Genomic DNA, 16,265 nt, shown 5'->3' with positions numbered 1-16,265 from the left:
CTGCCTTTTGTTTCTACATTTTAAAATTATAAACGCGCCTATCCCTCAGTGGACCTGTCCATGTTTTTCACTCCGGGCAGTCCCTTGACCTTTACTATATCAACCTGTTCTTCTACGATTGTTCTCCTCCAGCCATCATACCTCATCATTACATCATCGTTACATTCGTTGAATATCCCGGTATAAAATGGCCTATTAGAGCTGTATCCGATGGTTTGAGAATAAAATAAAAACAAAATCCATCGCGAGCATCGAAAAGTCTACCATTGAAAACTTGACCCGCTGGAGAACCCGATAAATTCCTGCACCAAATTCCTACTGCCTAAGACAGGGGTCTCCAAAATACGGCCCGCGGAGGGCTTTCATCCGGCCCGCGCACTCGTTTCAAGTAGCGCGCGATTCTCGCTCGTTTAACTCTGTGAGACGCCGCTAGGAGCATTGCAGCGCTGTACTGCACGTCAAAGTCGCCTTCAACCGTTCGTAAATAAGAAATACGCCATCGGAAACCTCAGTAGACGTCGGAATCGAATACTTCAGTCATCGGCAAATTTGCAATCCGGCCCGCGGGGCGATTCGGAACTTGGAATTTGGCCCCGGTGGCCTAGTAAATTGGAGACCTAAGAAATATTGTGTGCTAGTGGATGAACGAAGTGAAACAGTCTTGGGGCACTCCGACGGCAGATAAACCGCACGAGGACACGAGAGGGCGTAGGAGGGTGGGAGTGAACGACCTCGAGACGACAGAGTTGCGTCACGGGGGCGGGGGAGGGGGGGTTGGGGTATAATCTCTCGTCCGTCGCGATAGAGACGAGTGGAGGAGGCGACGGCGCCCCTCAGGGGGGGGCAAAGGGGAGGGCGGGGGTCTCGCCGCCGCCGTGCGTGCATGCGTGCGTGGTGAGTCACGGCGCCGCCGCCGCCAGTGAGTCAGGCGAATGAGTGGGCGAGAGAGCCAATTGCTGCCCTCTTTATCCCAATTGTGCCCGCATTATGAATCGATTGATTCGACGCCACGGAAAGAGGAAGGCCACCGCAGAAGATGATGGCGCCCGTGGGAAGACGACAGCGCCGCCGCCGGCGAGCTTCCGAGGCTCTCATGGAGCTGGTCTCCGGCCAACGCCGAAGGTTTCCCACGGAATGGCTGGCCATCTCGAGCTCATTGATCTTGAGCCTGAAAATATCGCACCTCTCCGAGGATGCTGGCGATTACAGGACCAGCCTATGAATACATACTAGACGTTGTCTTTTCTTGAATCACACGGTGAATGACCTTGTGCAAGGTTTGTAATCATATTACTATAACAAGATTTGAAGGATCTAAGGTTTTCCCCGCGAATAGACTGGAGGAAGAGTTATCGGGTTTCCAGCCGTGTCAAAGGGTTTTTCAGCCGTGTCCAAGGGTTGTCTTTTCTTGAATCACACGGTAAATGACCTTGTGCAAGGTTTGTTGTCATATTACTATAAGAAGATTTGAAGGATCTAAGGTTTTCCCGGCGAACAGACTGGAGGAAGAGTTATCGGGTTTCCAGCCGTGTCCAAGGGTTTTTCAGCGCCGACGTTTCGAGGGCGAAGTCTGCCATCGCTCACCCTGAAGACGATGGCAGACTTCGCCCTCGGAACGTCGTAGCTGAGAAACCCTTGGACCAGGCTGGAAACCCGATAACTCTTACTCCGACATAAGAAGATTTGTTTTACGCTGAACAGAATAGATACGTTGATGTAAAAAAGCAGATTTTCGCTACGCAAATTTAGATAAATAGAAATAGAAATTAGCTATTAGAAAGAGCAAATTTGATGGACGGCAACTTGGTCTTACTTGGATTAAGAATGAAACCTAGGCCGTACCCATGACGAGAACGACCAATCCTGCTATCTATGATGCAGAATATTCAATATGGTTGCCAGTAATCACGAAATACAATTTAATACTAGATCTACGGGATAGTCTCCAGGGACTTGCGCGCCTGCCACACGCCTATTAAGGGGACTTGCGTGATAGTATGTAAACGTAGATTTGCACGTCAAGCATATTATGATTCAGGATTTTAACACACATTCTAGTATGGGTTGCCCAGAATACATTTCCAAGGAGCCAAATGTCATTTTCCGTGGTACCTCTCACACATGCATGAAGCATCCTTTTCCACTTGCCTCCAACCCATTGCCTTGGAGGGCGTTACACTCCCACCTTCAATTCTATATCCCATGCAAGAAGTCTCCCTTATTCATCGTTGCCGAATCCAGCTCTGATCCTTATCTCTCCATCCGTCCGATGCTTTTGATGGCCAGCATTCTCATACAGCACCAAGTTTCCTTCTCATCTTCCCTGTTTTTCAAATGGTCCATGTCTCGAATCTAAGGTACGTCACTGTTCACTTGAATGGTTTGAGTGGCAACACAAGTAGCAGGCTTTAATACTCGCTAAGTTTCCACGCTGACGGCGACCCTGGAGACATCATATACATCGGCAAACGCGACGATGACTGAGCAAGGATTATTCACCGTTAATCCATGAAGATTTACTGCCGAAAACCCACGCTTGGGTCATCATAAAACCCAATTCACGTAGAGGTTATTAGAAACAATGACAAGCCCTAATAAATCGCTCTTGTTAAGTGAAATATAACTACTTGAAACGAATATGACTTCCATGAAACCATGGTCTTGATATGCTCACAAAATAAATAACTGATGACAGCTATCATATGTCGAACGATGAAAGCTTTAAATACACTGGAATCGAAAGAAGGTTGTCACTAACAAGGGCGCAGCGAGGGGGGGGGGGTTTGGGGGATAAAATCCCCCCAGAGCTCAGAGAAATTTTTAAGTTTAATCCATTGTACTTATTTGGATCAGTATTACTCATAGAATAGTGTTAGGATTAATCAAATATCCCTCAGGAAGCCGTAAAACTCGCCATTTTGAACCGTTATTCTTAAAAATTTTCTGGAGGAGGGCCCCCGCAACTCCTGCTAACCCTGATTGGTATGCAATACCCCCCACACCCGTAAGTATTAGTTGCGCCTAAAACCCCCCCTAGCCTTAATTCCTGGCTGCGCCCCTGGTCAGTAAAATGTGTACAATTTCGGTAGCAATTGAAAGACTTGTACCCTAGCGATAAGATACCAAACTCGGTGCTTCAAATGACTGCCATATACAACAGGATCAAAAATATGTTTTTTTTAAAGGTTTTTTTTTAGAATCACGGTTACCAATGCTCAAATACGATCCTTAAATTAAAATGAAATCCGACACGACGCAGACAAAGGGATAAAAAGAGAGAGAAACGGGGTGAGGTGTGCCGAATGACGGGAGGAGAAAGCGATATGCGAAGCACAGACCGGAGGACTGTCCTTACAATAAGACGGTCATTGAGTGAGCCATACATTATAGGGAGGAAAAAGTAAAGGAAAAGTCCACCGAGGAAGGTCGAGAGATAAGAATTTTTAGAAAAGAAGGGCACAAGGAAAAAGAAAATGAGGCGAGTATAAGGAAGTGGCTCGACTGGGAAAGGTGAAGTTCTCCAAATGACCACTCGAACTGAAACGGCAAAGAACTGCTATAAAACAGTCGCAGACATAATAATGAATCGCTAAGTAAAAAAAATTGTAAGTTTAAGAGAGAAACGGCTCGATGGCTTAATGCGTGCGTTTTCATACTTACGCCACTATTGGTTCATCAAACGCTTCCCCCGTTTAAAGTGACAAAATAACATCAAGTTTCGCAGATCAAATTCAGTCAAACATTTCGCTACCATGGATGGAACCATTCTTTTATGAAACGTATCCCCAAAACTTATCTTTTCAATGGAAACGTGTTGAACCAAGGGGATGATTGAAAAGTTATTATATACGGCAGACGAGATGCATTACGGATAGAGACCTTTAACGGTAGAAAAAAAGGCAATCGAATGGAAGTTAAATGAAAAAAGCGTATACATGTATTCGAAAGAGTGCTCACTTGCACGCATAATATCTTTCAGTGCAACGAGGGACACACTTCGTAATCAATCTCTCTCCTACACCGTCATAACCTTTAGGGAGTGGGGGTAGCCGTTCCCCCCCCAGGAACTACTCGAGAGCGAAGTTCGCCTATATCTCCCTGAGAGGCCTTCTTTGTGCAAACAGCGCGGCTAGGTTAGCGGTGCCGCTTATCGCATGCGATTTCTTGGGAATGTGAGAGGAAAGTCAACCTTCCCCCCGTCACTAAGGAAAGGCTTCGAGTATAGTTACCTGGAAAGCTCTATTGGCATTCACCAGAACTTCAAAATCAACTAGCATGAAAAAATATGAGCGTGGCCAGTATAAGATTAAGAATTAATTAATTAAATTATATACTAATTGCAGTAAAAAGATATTTCGGCAAATGTCGGCAGTATTTCGCAATTTAAAATATTTCTTCTCAGGGCTTATAGGAAAATTGTCAGTCTTTCCAAGCGTGAGGCTTAATATTGCGGAATTAGTTATTTTTTCTATTTACTCTCAACTTTTCTATTTTACCATACTTAAATATTCATTTAAACCTCAGAATGAACGAGTCATAGTTTCATAAGGACAGGGTAACCATTACCTCCCGTTTAAAAGATGTTTTTATAATGAAAAAAAAATCTTTATCAAACTAGGTATAAGCATGTCAGACAATTTTTCCTGGTTTATGAAAATTCTGCCATTATAGATTAAATAAGTTTTTCGATGTGAAACGTCAAGCTACTCGTGCCAACAACAGTTTGGCGTGAATGCGCGGATAATTGATGTCTGAAGCCCTTTCCAAGGATCAAACTGGTATACTGAGGCATTTATCCGTCGTAATGGTAACGCATAATATGAATAGATGGTGAATATATGCTGAAATAGGCCCGTTGAATCTAGAGAGGCAGTGGATGGCTTTATTTACTTCTAAGTCTAATAAGATATAAGTATAAATTTACGCTAAGAGGAATGTACTATGCGTAAACTGAGCCTCGTGTACATAGTAAATACTTCAATTTAATATTTAATGGATAACTATGGGTCACCGAGAAAACATACAATTAGATGAAACGATTACGCTAACCGCTCCATCAATTTGACACGGTTTTAAAATAATGATCAAAGTTACGCGATAAAACTAATATTTTAAATAAAATCTGCAAGGCTAACTTCTTTTCATACTCTCTTGGGGAATTCGAATGAACTTATTAGCAAGTGTTACTAATATTCTGCTTAATGACGATTCAATACGAATTACGATTAGTTATTATAAGTACGAATATCTTTCAATTAAATTTACAGGAATTGAAGTTAAATACTTGCCGATAAATGGAAGGAAATGATGATTAATTCGGGGAATATAACTGATTTTTACACGGTTATTTTCTTCCTGGAATGATAAGCGCCGCAGTTAGGCAAGAGCAAAAGTGGAGCAAGTGATTGGTGGTTCGCAGGAGGAAATGAACTTAGTGACGGCGACTATGAAGAGCAGTGCGAGGCGCGTCGTCATGGATACGCGGAAAAAGAGCGTACTAGGAAACGAGTGTTGATAAGGCACGTTTGAGGAGTGAGTCACGGTCGCGTGATGCTCATTAGTACTCACGCTCGGGACGGTCGGTGGGCATTGGTGACTTCTCGTCGACTCAAAAAAAAAAAACAGGCAAAAAATTAATACTAATCATTGAGTCGTGAGATTTCGGATGCACGCACGGGCGTGGCTTGCATCGAAAATTCTCTCGAATTTTCCATGTCGTCCTCTTGCAATATGCCATAAAGATTTTTAAATTAAAAATTCAGGTCGACTATTTTCCATGTAGTGTTCACTCGAGAGTACCAGGGGCAATAAAAATTAATTTTCTGACATAAACAAAAATATCGTTTGTTGAGGTAAAGCTTAGAAGACGTCAGTGCGAAAATTCACTCCCTTCCCATTCGAATTCTAGGAAAGAATTTTAAATCCGTGGAATCCGGCCGTTCGCTCCTTCTCTCTTCAAACTTTCCTCATTCCTTTCAATTCCCGTCCTCTCGACGGCATTAGGCGCATGCGCAGAATATCCGAAGAATGGAAAGAAAATAGGAACAGGATAGCTCTCTCTTTCGATCTCAAATGGATGGCAACGACTCCCTCAGTTTTATCGTCCCGAAGCGTCAGGAATGGTCGAGGAAAAGAGCGCGTTAACAGCAGGTGTGGGCTTCACCGAGTGGACCGCCGTCACTCGATTGGTCCAGCGCATCCCCGCCCCATCCCCATTGACCTACGTCACTTTCCTCAGAAATGTGGGAGCCATGGAAAAAGCGGCACAAGAGCGCAAGCAACAAACGCAGATTGAGAATTGTTGGCATACATTTACAGTGGATACGGCTCCAATTTACTCATGCGCTTTCATCAATTTTCCCTCAAAACAAGTCCTCGAAATAATTTAATTTCATCTTAGAAATTACAAAAAAGAGAGTGGCCTATTCTTTGAAATACTTTATTAGTTTCAAATACTCAAAGTAAATGATTTTATCGCTGGTATTTTAAGAAGAGAAAAAAATAAGCCACATACCAGTGCAAAGTATGATTCTTCCGTTCGATTAACTTGTCTTACGGCCAACCCGAACATTGTAACCGATCCATTTCGAAATTACATTCTTCATTTCGTTTTCAAATCGATTATTAGCAACTTCTTGGGGAGAATTTTTTCCTCCGAACTAAACAGTTTCGCTAAAGCTCCCAATTTCTTTTACAGCGGAGAGAGGTGAAATTTATACAAGAATATCTACGAATAAATAGATTTAAGAATCATAGAGAGCAATGACGTAAACGGCCGTAAGCTATATGACCCTTTTGATGACCTTCTTAGGCGTCCACTAAGGCCATTTGTTACCCCTCTTGCGTAGCGGGAAATCCGAAACTCATCATAGCCCTTCGACCCATTTCTGCACTAGACGACCCAATCACGGAATTCATTCGTCCGGACGGGCATTTCCCACACCAAACATGAATAATGGAATAACGGACGTGGATCCCCAACCCCAACTCGCCCTATGCCATGCACAATAGTACGCAAATTGTAGACGTGTATAGCGCTCGGCTTCTGATCGAAGGGTCCGTGATTCAATGCCAGGTGAAGCCCGTTGGCGCCGAAATGATTGCATTGCGCTCCTTTGCCCGCCGTTGGATGGCGCGAAATTTAACGGTGACGGATCAGTGAAATTTTTAAAACCACCGAATAAAATCTTCTAGTTGGAGTCTATCTTTTAAGGCCGTTCTACACGGGGCACGGAATTGTGCAGGTTAGAGCTGCATTAATTTCTAAAATGGCGTCGAATTGCGCGAATGCATGAACGAAATTAGAACAGGGACTATTTTGCCGTCTCTCATGCACGCATTCTCGCATGTGTTCTAGCAATTCACCGCTTTACACGACGAAATTTTGATTGTGCCTACGCACGTACGTCAGATTGCGCATTTCCGTGTACCGTGTAAAACGGCCTTTATAAATCTTTATATTAGCCTATATTTTCCTAATTTTATGCTTCATTTGATTCCAAACTACCCGGAAATATGACAGAAACAACCCATTCCAATAGTCAACCAGAGCACATAGAAGATTCGGTAACTTCAGGTGTCTACCTAATTCTGACAGAATGTGGCCCGCAAAAGAGAGGGCGAGGGGGTTGCTCGTGTCTGAAGGGATGATTGTCGATCTTAAAAGAAAAACGTACGTTTTCCCCCAAGATATCCGTAGACAAAGAATGAACCTTTACTTTTAAAAAATGACTTACCGTTTGTAAAAAAAATTGCACTAGTTTAATAATATAGCTTTTATCCAAAGTCACAGGAATACAAAACCGCAAGGCGACCGTAATAAAACATATTCTAAAATGTAACAAATAGACCATGTCGTTGATAGGCATTGCCTAAAAGGAGGAGACCAACTTACAATAAGTTTTGGAAACGAATTATACCTAAGGATGGAGCAAGACAGGAGGATTAAAGTGGAATCCTTAGTGGAATAAGTACAGCTTGACTAATATTCGAGTACCATATTTCACTGGATTCAATTATCAACGTTGGGTACTCGTTTGGTGATCACTGACCACATGATAGCCATTGTTGGCGCCGCGTGATTATTAACACATTTCACCAATACATGACTGCAGATCCGCAGGTGACCCACGAAACGACGGTCATCAATTATTAAATGTGCACGCACCATGACCACAGCGAAACTGACTCTGCTGGCAGCACTGACTCGGTGTGGAACTCGAAAAACATTCGCCAATGACCGTCATCAGCATTGATCTAGAGATTAGTCTAATGCAACCGTCCACCCCACCAACTAACCGTGTCATAGTCACGTATTTCTTATCCTTCGCCTCCTGTTCCACGTATCCCATCCAAATCCTCCCTTCCAACGTTTACTTCCGTCCATCGGTTTTTCAACTTAAGGCTGGAAGGCGATACTTGGTGGAACTTGGTGACAGGAAACATAATAAAGATACACTTTTGTATCTTCCACAGAAGTTTTAATAACCGACCCAGGTCCTTGATAATGACATGGTGTATTGTCGAAACCTGGGTCGGTTATTAAAACATCTGTGGAACACACAAAAGTGTATCTTTATTATGTTTCCCATCGGTCTCCCGTATTTTATTTTATGGTTCTCAGAGGTCTTATCTTTCGGTATTCTTTTTCTAGCCATTCGCCATCTCCATTCCATCAATATTCTCCTCTGGCTGCACGCTGTTATCTTCCATGCCATAAAGAAGCGCGCGCTCTAGATGTACTGGTAATGATTCGTATACCGGAGGATAGCATGGGATCCTTGGGGTCCGCTCACAGCGACTCGCCGTGGAGTGGTTCGGGTTGGTTGGATCAAGGGGGGGGTTCTCCGTTGCTCGGGTCGATGCTGCTGCGCGCGGTCACTCACCCCAGTCTCAGCTGATCCACAACTAAGGGGGGGGGGGGAAGAGAGGGTCTGATTGGGGCGGCCGCTTAAATGGCTACTCCTCAGCCTCACCTGTCAGTGCACCTGACGTTGCTGTTTTGCGTCGGCAAGACACGCATTGAGGAGATAGACAAGGCGTTCGCTTTCTCCTTTCAGCCTAGCGCTAAAATGCTACTATAATACATGAAGTAGAAGCGTTAACCTTTATTGAGGATCGAGCATCGTAGCGAATCAAAAATATTATTCTACTCCATGAAAGAATTGTATAAATTTATGTATTTCGGGGTTTAGCTAGCATTTACAAAAAAAATTCAACACGTAGTATTAGTACTTAAAAAAATTGCTTGAAAAGAATGAAACCCCCCGAATGATTCAAAAGGTAAAGAAAAATCTTGATTTCTTTTCAGTAACCGATATGAAATAACGGTCATTTTTTTGTATTTTTAACAGATTTTGCTGGCCCAGCAATGGCACTATAAATTAAAAAGATTAAAAATCCTAATTTTTTGACATTATCATATTAAATGGTAATATCATTATTGTTTTCCTAAATTTAGGATTTTTGCATTTTACATTCCCGCTCTGCGAAATCTCCCCTGAAGTTAATAATTCACTTTGCTTTAGGACTTGCTCGCTAAATGCAACTTAGTAATTAATGCCGACATGGTTCTCATGTACCAATATTGTAAGCACACATTCTGACCTTCGTGGTTTATCCGTCTACGCGCAAAATTGTTTTTTTTTCAGATATTAGAAAAAGTTTCAAGGTCTTACTTCATTCACTGATATCGGCTATCCGTTTAAAGCAGCCAACATTATAAATGCAGGCAGGCAAATCCCAGACATTAATTATTTATGAAATGATGATTCTATCAGCCGTTGCTTTTTCAAATATTTCCGAAAGTTTCCTTGAAAACCATTTTTAATGTAATGTGTGATTTTTGATCTGTATACAGAAATCGCTATATACTGAATTTTTATGCAAAAATTTGAAATTGGCAAAAGTAAATGATGTCGAAGGATACGACTAAAAAATCAAATTAAATTGGTAAAATGAATCAGGAATTAAGTTGCGCCAAATGATATTTCAACAATGTTTTAAAAAAATATCAAACCAATGTTACATATCAGATAAAAATATAATAATACTCGCCAGTTAGATAAGCACCTCAAAAAGAGGAAAAAGCCTTGCAGAGGGAAGTTTAAAAGTCCCTGGATACTAGTTCCGACGCCTTCCTCGCCACGACGAATGAAGCCTTCGCCTACCCACACGTCTTGATTTCATTTTTCGCTCACTCGTCGTTTCCCGCGAATCCACTCGCAAATGTCTCAATATTTCCTTTTTCGCACAGCTCCCCCCATTTTAATTCCTTCTTACATGAGACAACGACCGTCGCTTATCCTGTCGACATTAATGACAAGTGTGCACCATCCATCTCCAAGCAACTCATCAGGCATAATGTAACAATCGGAGCGCATCCATCCGTAGCACTAGTCTCCCTTACCAAACCTTCCGATGGTATCCTTGGCGAAATTATGGCGAAACTGTCATACCATAAATATTGGCCAAAATGCAGCCCCTTCCGAAAGGCGCACAGAGTAAAATAGTCGATTGATTTGTAGATCCGTCCGCTTGGGGGGTAAGTCACTCCATGAGGTCGATTACACCACTGCGATCCAAAGAAAATTATTTCGTACAGAAGCCACGTGTTCATCCCGCGCCATTTCCTTCGCGTCCCTGCGGTTCCTCCATCTTCATTTGTGCACTTGCCCCGTCTCTTCTTGGGAAGGCTTTTTCTTTCCACCATCCCTTCCTCCACGCATCTTCCTTTTATCGCCCTGCACCGTGATTAGGCCAAAAAATTCGAGTTCTTCTTCGGGGGTGCAGACAAGAGACCATCTTATCTCTCTCTCGATGAAACTCTCCCCGTTTCTTACTTAGTCCACTTATCTGATCTTCGGCACCCTCCCGTAGTCTCCACGGCTCCTGTTTGCTTCCGATCAATTTTCCTATTGACCCGTAGGTTAATAGCCAATTTTGATGCTGATGTTACTCACGCACGGGTTATTCATTGAATACAAATGTAGCACTCTGTGGGATGGTCGCCTTTTATGGTAACAATCCTCTTTCGATCACGCAAAGCCACGCATTTCCTCGAGAGCTGAGCCGCACGGTGACGTGGTACGGAATGGACTCCCTGCCCGTGGAAGGATCGGCGGCCAAGAACCAGGAATCCGCAATTGCAATCCGAAACCACGAACAGTCAGGTTTCCCAATAACCACCTCATAGTGAAAATTTAAGCTTAAGACTGATCGACCGAAAACAGGATAGTCTACGGCTATAACGTGTGCTTCGTTGCTAAAATTCTAATTGTATGTGACGGACGTTTCTATAGTTGACTTGAGAATACCGACTGGGAACGGCGCCAGAAAGTTCCAGTTTGCATCCCCAACGCGAATGCTGTTGGAAACTGTCTCATTTACTCGGCGTGAGCGAACTAAAGCGATATCCGTGAGACACCAAAAAAAAGTGGGTCATTGCCAGCCCATTAGCTGCGACTTCGTAAAAGCCTGTACATGGCCTCGGTACTTCAACATTACGTCAGGGAGGGGCATAACTGTATCTTGGACGCAGCACATAGCGATGTGAACCCGCGAAGCACCACGCACATCGTAATACAAGAGTTTATGATAATTTTGGCAAGATTTATTGGCGCCGTTGTTTCACCGTAAAAAGAGAACGTGTACTGCATTGACGCTTTTGAACTAGGGAGAGTTTGATCATTAATCCACGGTTCTGAAGAGATCCACCCATTATCTACTGAAGAGCGAAGTCTTAACGGGTTTTACATCAGGTCCATTATTCAGCAATGGCCGACGCTTAGATGACTAACTATGCCACCATTACAAAAGACTCTATATAACAGTTCAGGTATTCGTAATGAAGTAGCTCCAATTTTTTAAATGCGGACCTATATTTACTCCTAAATATCTTTTCTTAGGTAAATTTGATTCTTACCATTATTCATTTCAATGGACATTGTCTATGAGTTCATACGTCCAAAACTAATAATTTGTTTCCGATGAAAGTGAAGGGATTAAAATTCTAATACCATATCCTTTTTTTATTGAATTAAAATGTCATACCCTGATCCTCCCATTAATTACTCACATAAAAATCTTCGGTATTAGCAGTTCAATAAAATAATGGTCGATTACGATCGGAACGGGATAAAAATTTCAGGGATTTTACAACCGGGTGGGTTACTCGAAATTTCAATATCCCTTATTCTTCGGGGTAAATGCGATCACAGACTACAAAAGTAATCGTCTAGGGCGTGACATCGTTGGAATTGCTAAGCTTAAGATATTTTGAAATAACTTCTTGGTAGCTTTATCAACATGATTTTAAAAATGGCCTTTTTTCCGTCACAGAGTGACATCATCAGGAAGTTTGATGAAGTCACCCTCAGACGGAACCGGTGACGTTTCCAAATGAATCTTGACGTGGATTTAGCAGAAAAGGAAGTGATCCTATGGTCATGCTCTCCCCATGATGATCAGGACATTTGTAAGTCCTACCACGAACAGTCGATTGCCATGAAAAAAAACTCACCCGGTCGAATCCCCGAAAGTTTTCCATCCAGGTATTTCACCCGAGAGCCATAATTTATTATCTGGTTATCGAGGCGTCAACGACTTTTTCTCTGGCGTGGCGGTAGGCGTGGGATATGAGTGCATAGTGAAACTGCAGCGGATTGCGGCACCTCCGCGACCGCAGTGCGCGCGTGGCATTCTAGTGTCCAGGGGGGGAGAGGGCGGGGGGAGCAGGTGGGGGGGGGGGCGGGGGGCACACGGAGGCCTCGGGAAGACGCAGCCGTCTTTGCCGCCGCCGAAGTGGGTCAAGTGAACTCAGTACGAGGCATCGGCAGCAAAGAAAAGAAAACGAAGAATTTTCTCTCTTTCTCCCTCGACTGATTTAGCCATCGCATGAGCAGCGGGTATAGGTCCCTGACTGGAGCTTCGAGAAGCAAAAGTACGCGAGGAATTAAAATCCTAAGTGATTGATAACAAATTTATAGCCCCTGAATGGCCAAATGGGGGTCCTACGGCTAGATACTAGAGCCGGCTCCAATATCTCATGGTCGTTAAGTGGAGAACGAGGACAATAACAATTTTGCGGTTGAGGCCGTAAATTTATATCCGAGCGATTTCTAATTCCTTCGAGATATTGCACGTTAGAGTTAATGGAGAGAGTTCCTTCTTAACTACGCCATTTGGAATTAACTGCGTTACGTATCCTCTACTTATACTTCCCACAATGGGAGCTCTTTCGGAAAATCACGACGGGGTACGGGAAACCTCATATTCACTATATGACACTACCTATCGCAACATAATATCCGAATATTCTCAACATTTTGCCCAAGCAAGGTGTTGCCTTAACGAGGCTTTCCCTAGCGCTTCGGGCGAACAGTATCTGTTCCGTTTCTGCATTCGTAGAGACCTAGTGAAACAGGCGGAGTAAGGAAAACGTTTTATCACATCCACGTCCAGAAATCAAATTCTTTAAGGTATTCAAGTCTTCCTCCGTGTTTTTTCTGGAATCAACGTTCCTAGTATTAACTCGTACCCACTTAGTGTTTCAGAAGCTATGACTCAGCAGTCGAAACGTTGGGAGTTACAGTTAAGCCGATAACACACAGGAATCCAGAGAGATCGTCATTCAAAACTGTTACATCCTGGTAGATCCGAAGCCGATGCGACCGAAGGCTAGTGTTCGAAGGCCCATGAGCATGCAGAGGGCCGCACTCCAGTCCGACGTCAGGGGAAGCCTAAAAAAGCAGCAGCGGTCTCGAGGGTTCGAGAAGAAGGCAAGCGCCGCGTCGACGCAAAATCGCAGATCACGCGACTACCTCGCGATTCGAAGGAGAGAACTCCGCGAGGGAAAGAAGGGCTGCAACCGAGGAGACACAAAAGACGCAATACGTCACTCACCTGTTCTTGCGGTCGCCACGATCCCCTTGGCTTCAACTCCCCCGTGCAGACTACTTTGCATTGCAGAATCCGTTTATGGGACCGAGAGGCGCCACCATGCGCCAGAAGCCAAAGAGCCAAAGTACACTGGCCCGAACGTCACACGAACACTAGCGGCTCACAGACTCTGCCCCGACCAGAATGAGAAACTAGCCTTCATCATGAGTCACGCACTGTCCTCTTGAGGACGGAGAAAGCACTGGATGCGTCTGCTTCCCGGCCAATCACTTCCCAGACGTCTGCTCCCCCGGGGTGCGGTCCCGCCGACAACTGCTCGCAGAGTGACCCGAGATCGCAGCAAATCGGATGATTGGCGAAGGGGTGGCGGGCTACCCCTACTTTCCCCCACCCCACCAAGAAGAGGGGTCTCGCGGCGAAGGAGGCGCCGACCGGGAGCGACCGGCCTCCGCGGCTGCCGCAGACAGACTGCTGCTCTGTCGCCGCCGCCACCCGGGCCTCCCCTGTCTTCCCCTACCCCCCCCCTCCACCCCCAGACTTCTTGCAGGTAGCGTAGCGCCGCCGGCGTCCGCGTGGCGCCCTCGAAATCCGCGAACCGGTCCCGCGGACAGACATAACCGTACCACGGAGATAGCAAACCTGGGGACGAAGCAAAAATTCCTTTAGTGCACATTTTTGCATGAGATAATTACGAAGCACTTCCTCCCATGATATTTATATTGCAAATATATAGTAATACAATTTTCCAGGTACCAATTACCATGGTTTCTGCTCAAATGCATACTTCAAATTGAAAGTTTCAACGGAGCTACCACGGAAATTCAAACATCATACTGTCTCACCAAGTGGTTATCAGTCATCTTCCCGTCCTTCGTAATATTTATTTTACACTAATTTAATTTATTGGGCACTGATAATTCCCCTAATTAACGGGTAAAAATTGGCCAATGGGTGATAGAACTCAACGATCATATTTCTAAAATTTGTTGAGGTAGGTGTCATAAAGAATTATAAAGCCCTCACCACCACATCTTACCTTGCGGTGTAAAAGAATCCTTATTAATACCATAATATAGAGTATAAGTGAGGAATATAATGCATTTGTTACATATGTTATGCATGTTAAAATATTCCATTTTTATTCCTCTCTCCGAAGTAACGAGCGGGTACCCATGCATTCTTAAATTGAGATTTCCCTTCTGCGGTGAAAGTCCGCGCCGTGGTTGACCCCTTTGAAGTGTGTCATTGCTGCTCTGGTGTTAATAGACTTCTCACGTGCCGTCACAGACTCTCAGATCAGAGCTGAGGCGTAATTGACGAGCTTCCGCTTGCGCTGTGCGATTCGTGGGATAATTTTCAATCGAAGCCAGCAAAGAAACGGACCAACATGGCGGCGGCTCCACGCGCGGTGTACAACGAGAGAATCTGCATGAAACCATTGTGTCATTGGCTATTCTAATCCGCAAGCATGTGGCCTCAAAAGATTGAATACAGCGATAAATCTCTCATGGTTTTTCCTGTGTTGCTTGATTTTAAAGATGGAATATCTATGATCGTTCCTGTGGAATCTGTGCAGAGTTTAATAAACGATTATTTCGTATTCTCTATAGAGTTGATCCTACTGAAGTTTCGGATTGTTGGAAATGTTTGTGGAAGGAGCGAATTAATTTACCGCCATAGCTACTTTCGAAATATGACAAAGCTCTAACTAGATATTTGTATATTACTCCGTTCTCAAATTCACACATTGCTTTTTTTTGGGGTGGTATGGATTTGGGGGTTTATGGTGGACAGCAGAGGCCGTCTAACGCTTGAAGGAAAATTCAGGGCGCTAATTTGTGTGCACAATAGTGCGAACCAGAATTCACATATAATGTATTCGTTGCATTAACAACTTCCAAATCACCGCTTTCCTGAAAATCTGCAATTGGGAAGACGACTCCGCTTATTGGGCCGAAACACTCGCTCGACGCTAAACCAGGAAAGCGAATACAGAAGAAGGCACATAATATGTCTTCCGTGGAATTTTCTTGGTATCGGAGACAGTAATAGCGGCACATATTTACAACTGTCACAGCGTTGTTCAGCTTCTTCCAGACGCTTTCTATAGATCGCCCGTGAGCTAGGGGCAGCAGCTCCACACGGGTGCTAAATCCGGTCTGATGTCAACCATGTTCCTTGTTCGGCTAGGACCGTGCTCGCCTACACACGGAGCGAGCAGCCGTCCCAGTCCTCAATCACACTTAGAAATTAAACTATTTATAGAAATAAATAAAATATTACCACCAAGAAGTAAATACTCATTTAAACTCATCAAAATGGTGAATCCTCTTCTATTGAAGTAACTTGTTTCATGCTTATACCTA

The 16,265-nt window shown here is 44.0% G+C and overlaps 1 protein-coding gene across 3 annotated transcripts in view; it reads right to left on the bottom strand.

Moving 5' to 3' along the window:
• Positions 1 to 14,375, bottom strand: part of LOC124157957 — a 65,858-nt gene extending 51,483 nt beyond the window's left edge. For all 3 annotated transcript variants that reach the window (XR_006864670.1, XM_046533069.1, XM_046533070.1), the window contains exon 1: positions 13,903 to 14,375. Coding sequence is in view for 2 of the 3 variants with exons in the window: in XM_046533069.1 (XP_046389025.1) it covers positions 13,903 to 13,963 (61 nt within the window). In the remaining variant the exon portion in view is untranslated. The remainder of the gene's footprint in view (positions 1 to 13,902) is intronic.
• Positions 14,376 to 16,265: the final 1,890 nt, after the last annotated feature.

This window comes from Ischnura elegans, chromosome 4 (genome assembly GCF_921293095.1).
Source record: "Ischnura elegans chromosome 4, ioIscEleg1.1, whole genome shotgun sequence".
In the NCBI taxonomy this organism is placed as follows: Eukaryota; Metazoa; Arthropoda; class Insecta; order Odonata; family Coenagrionidae; genus Ischnura; species Ischnura elegans.
This window is presented reverse-complemented; position numbering and strand designations above follow the sequence as displayed.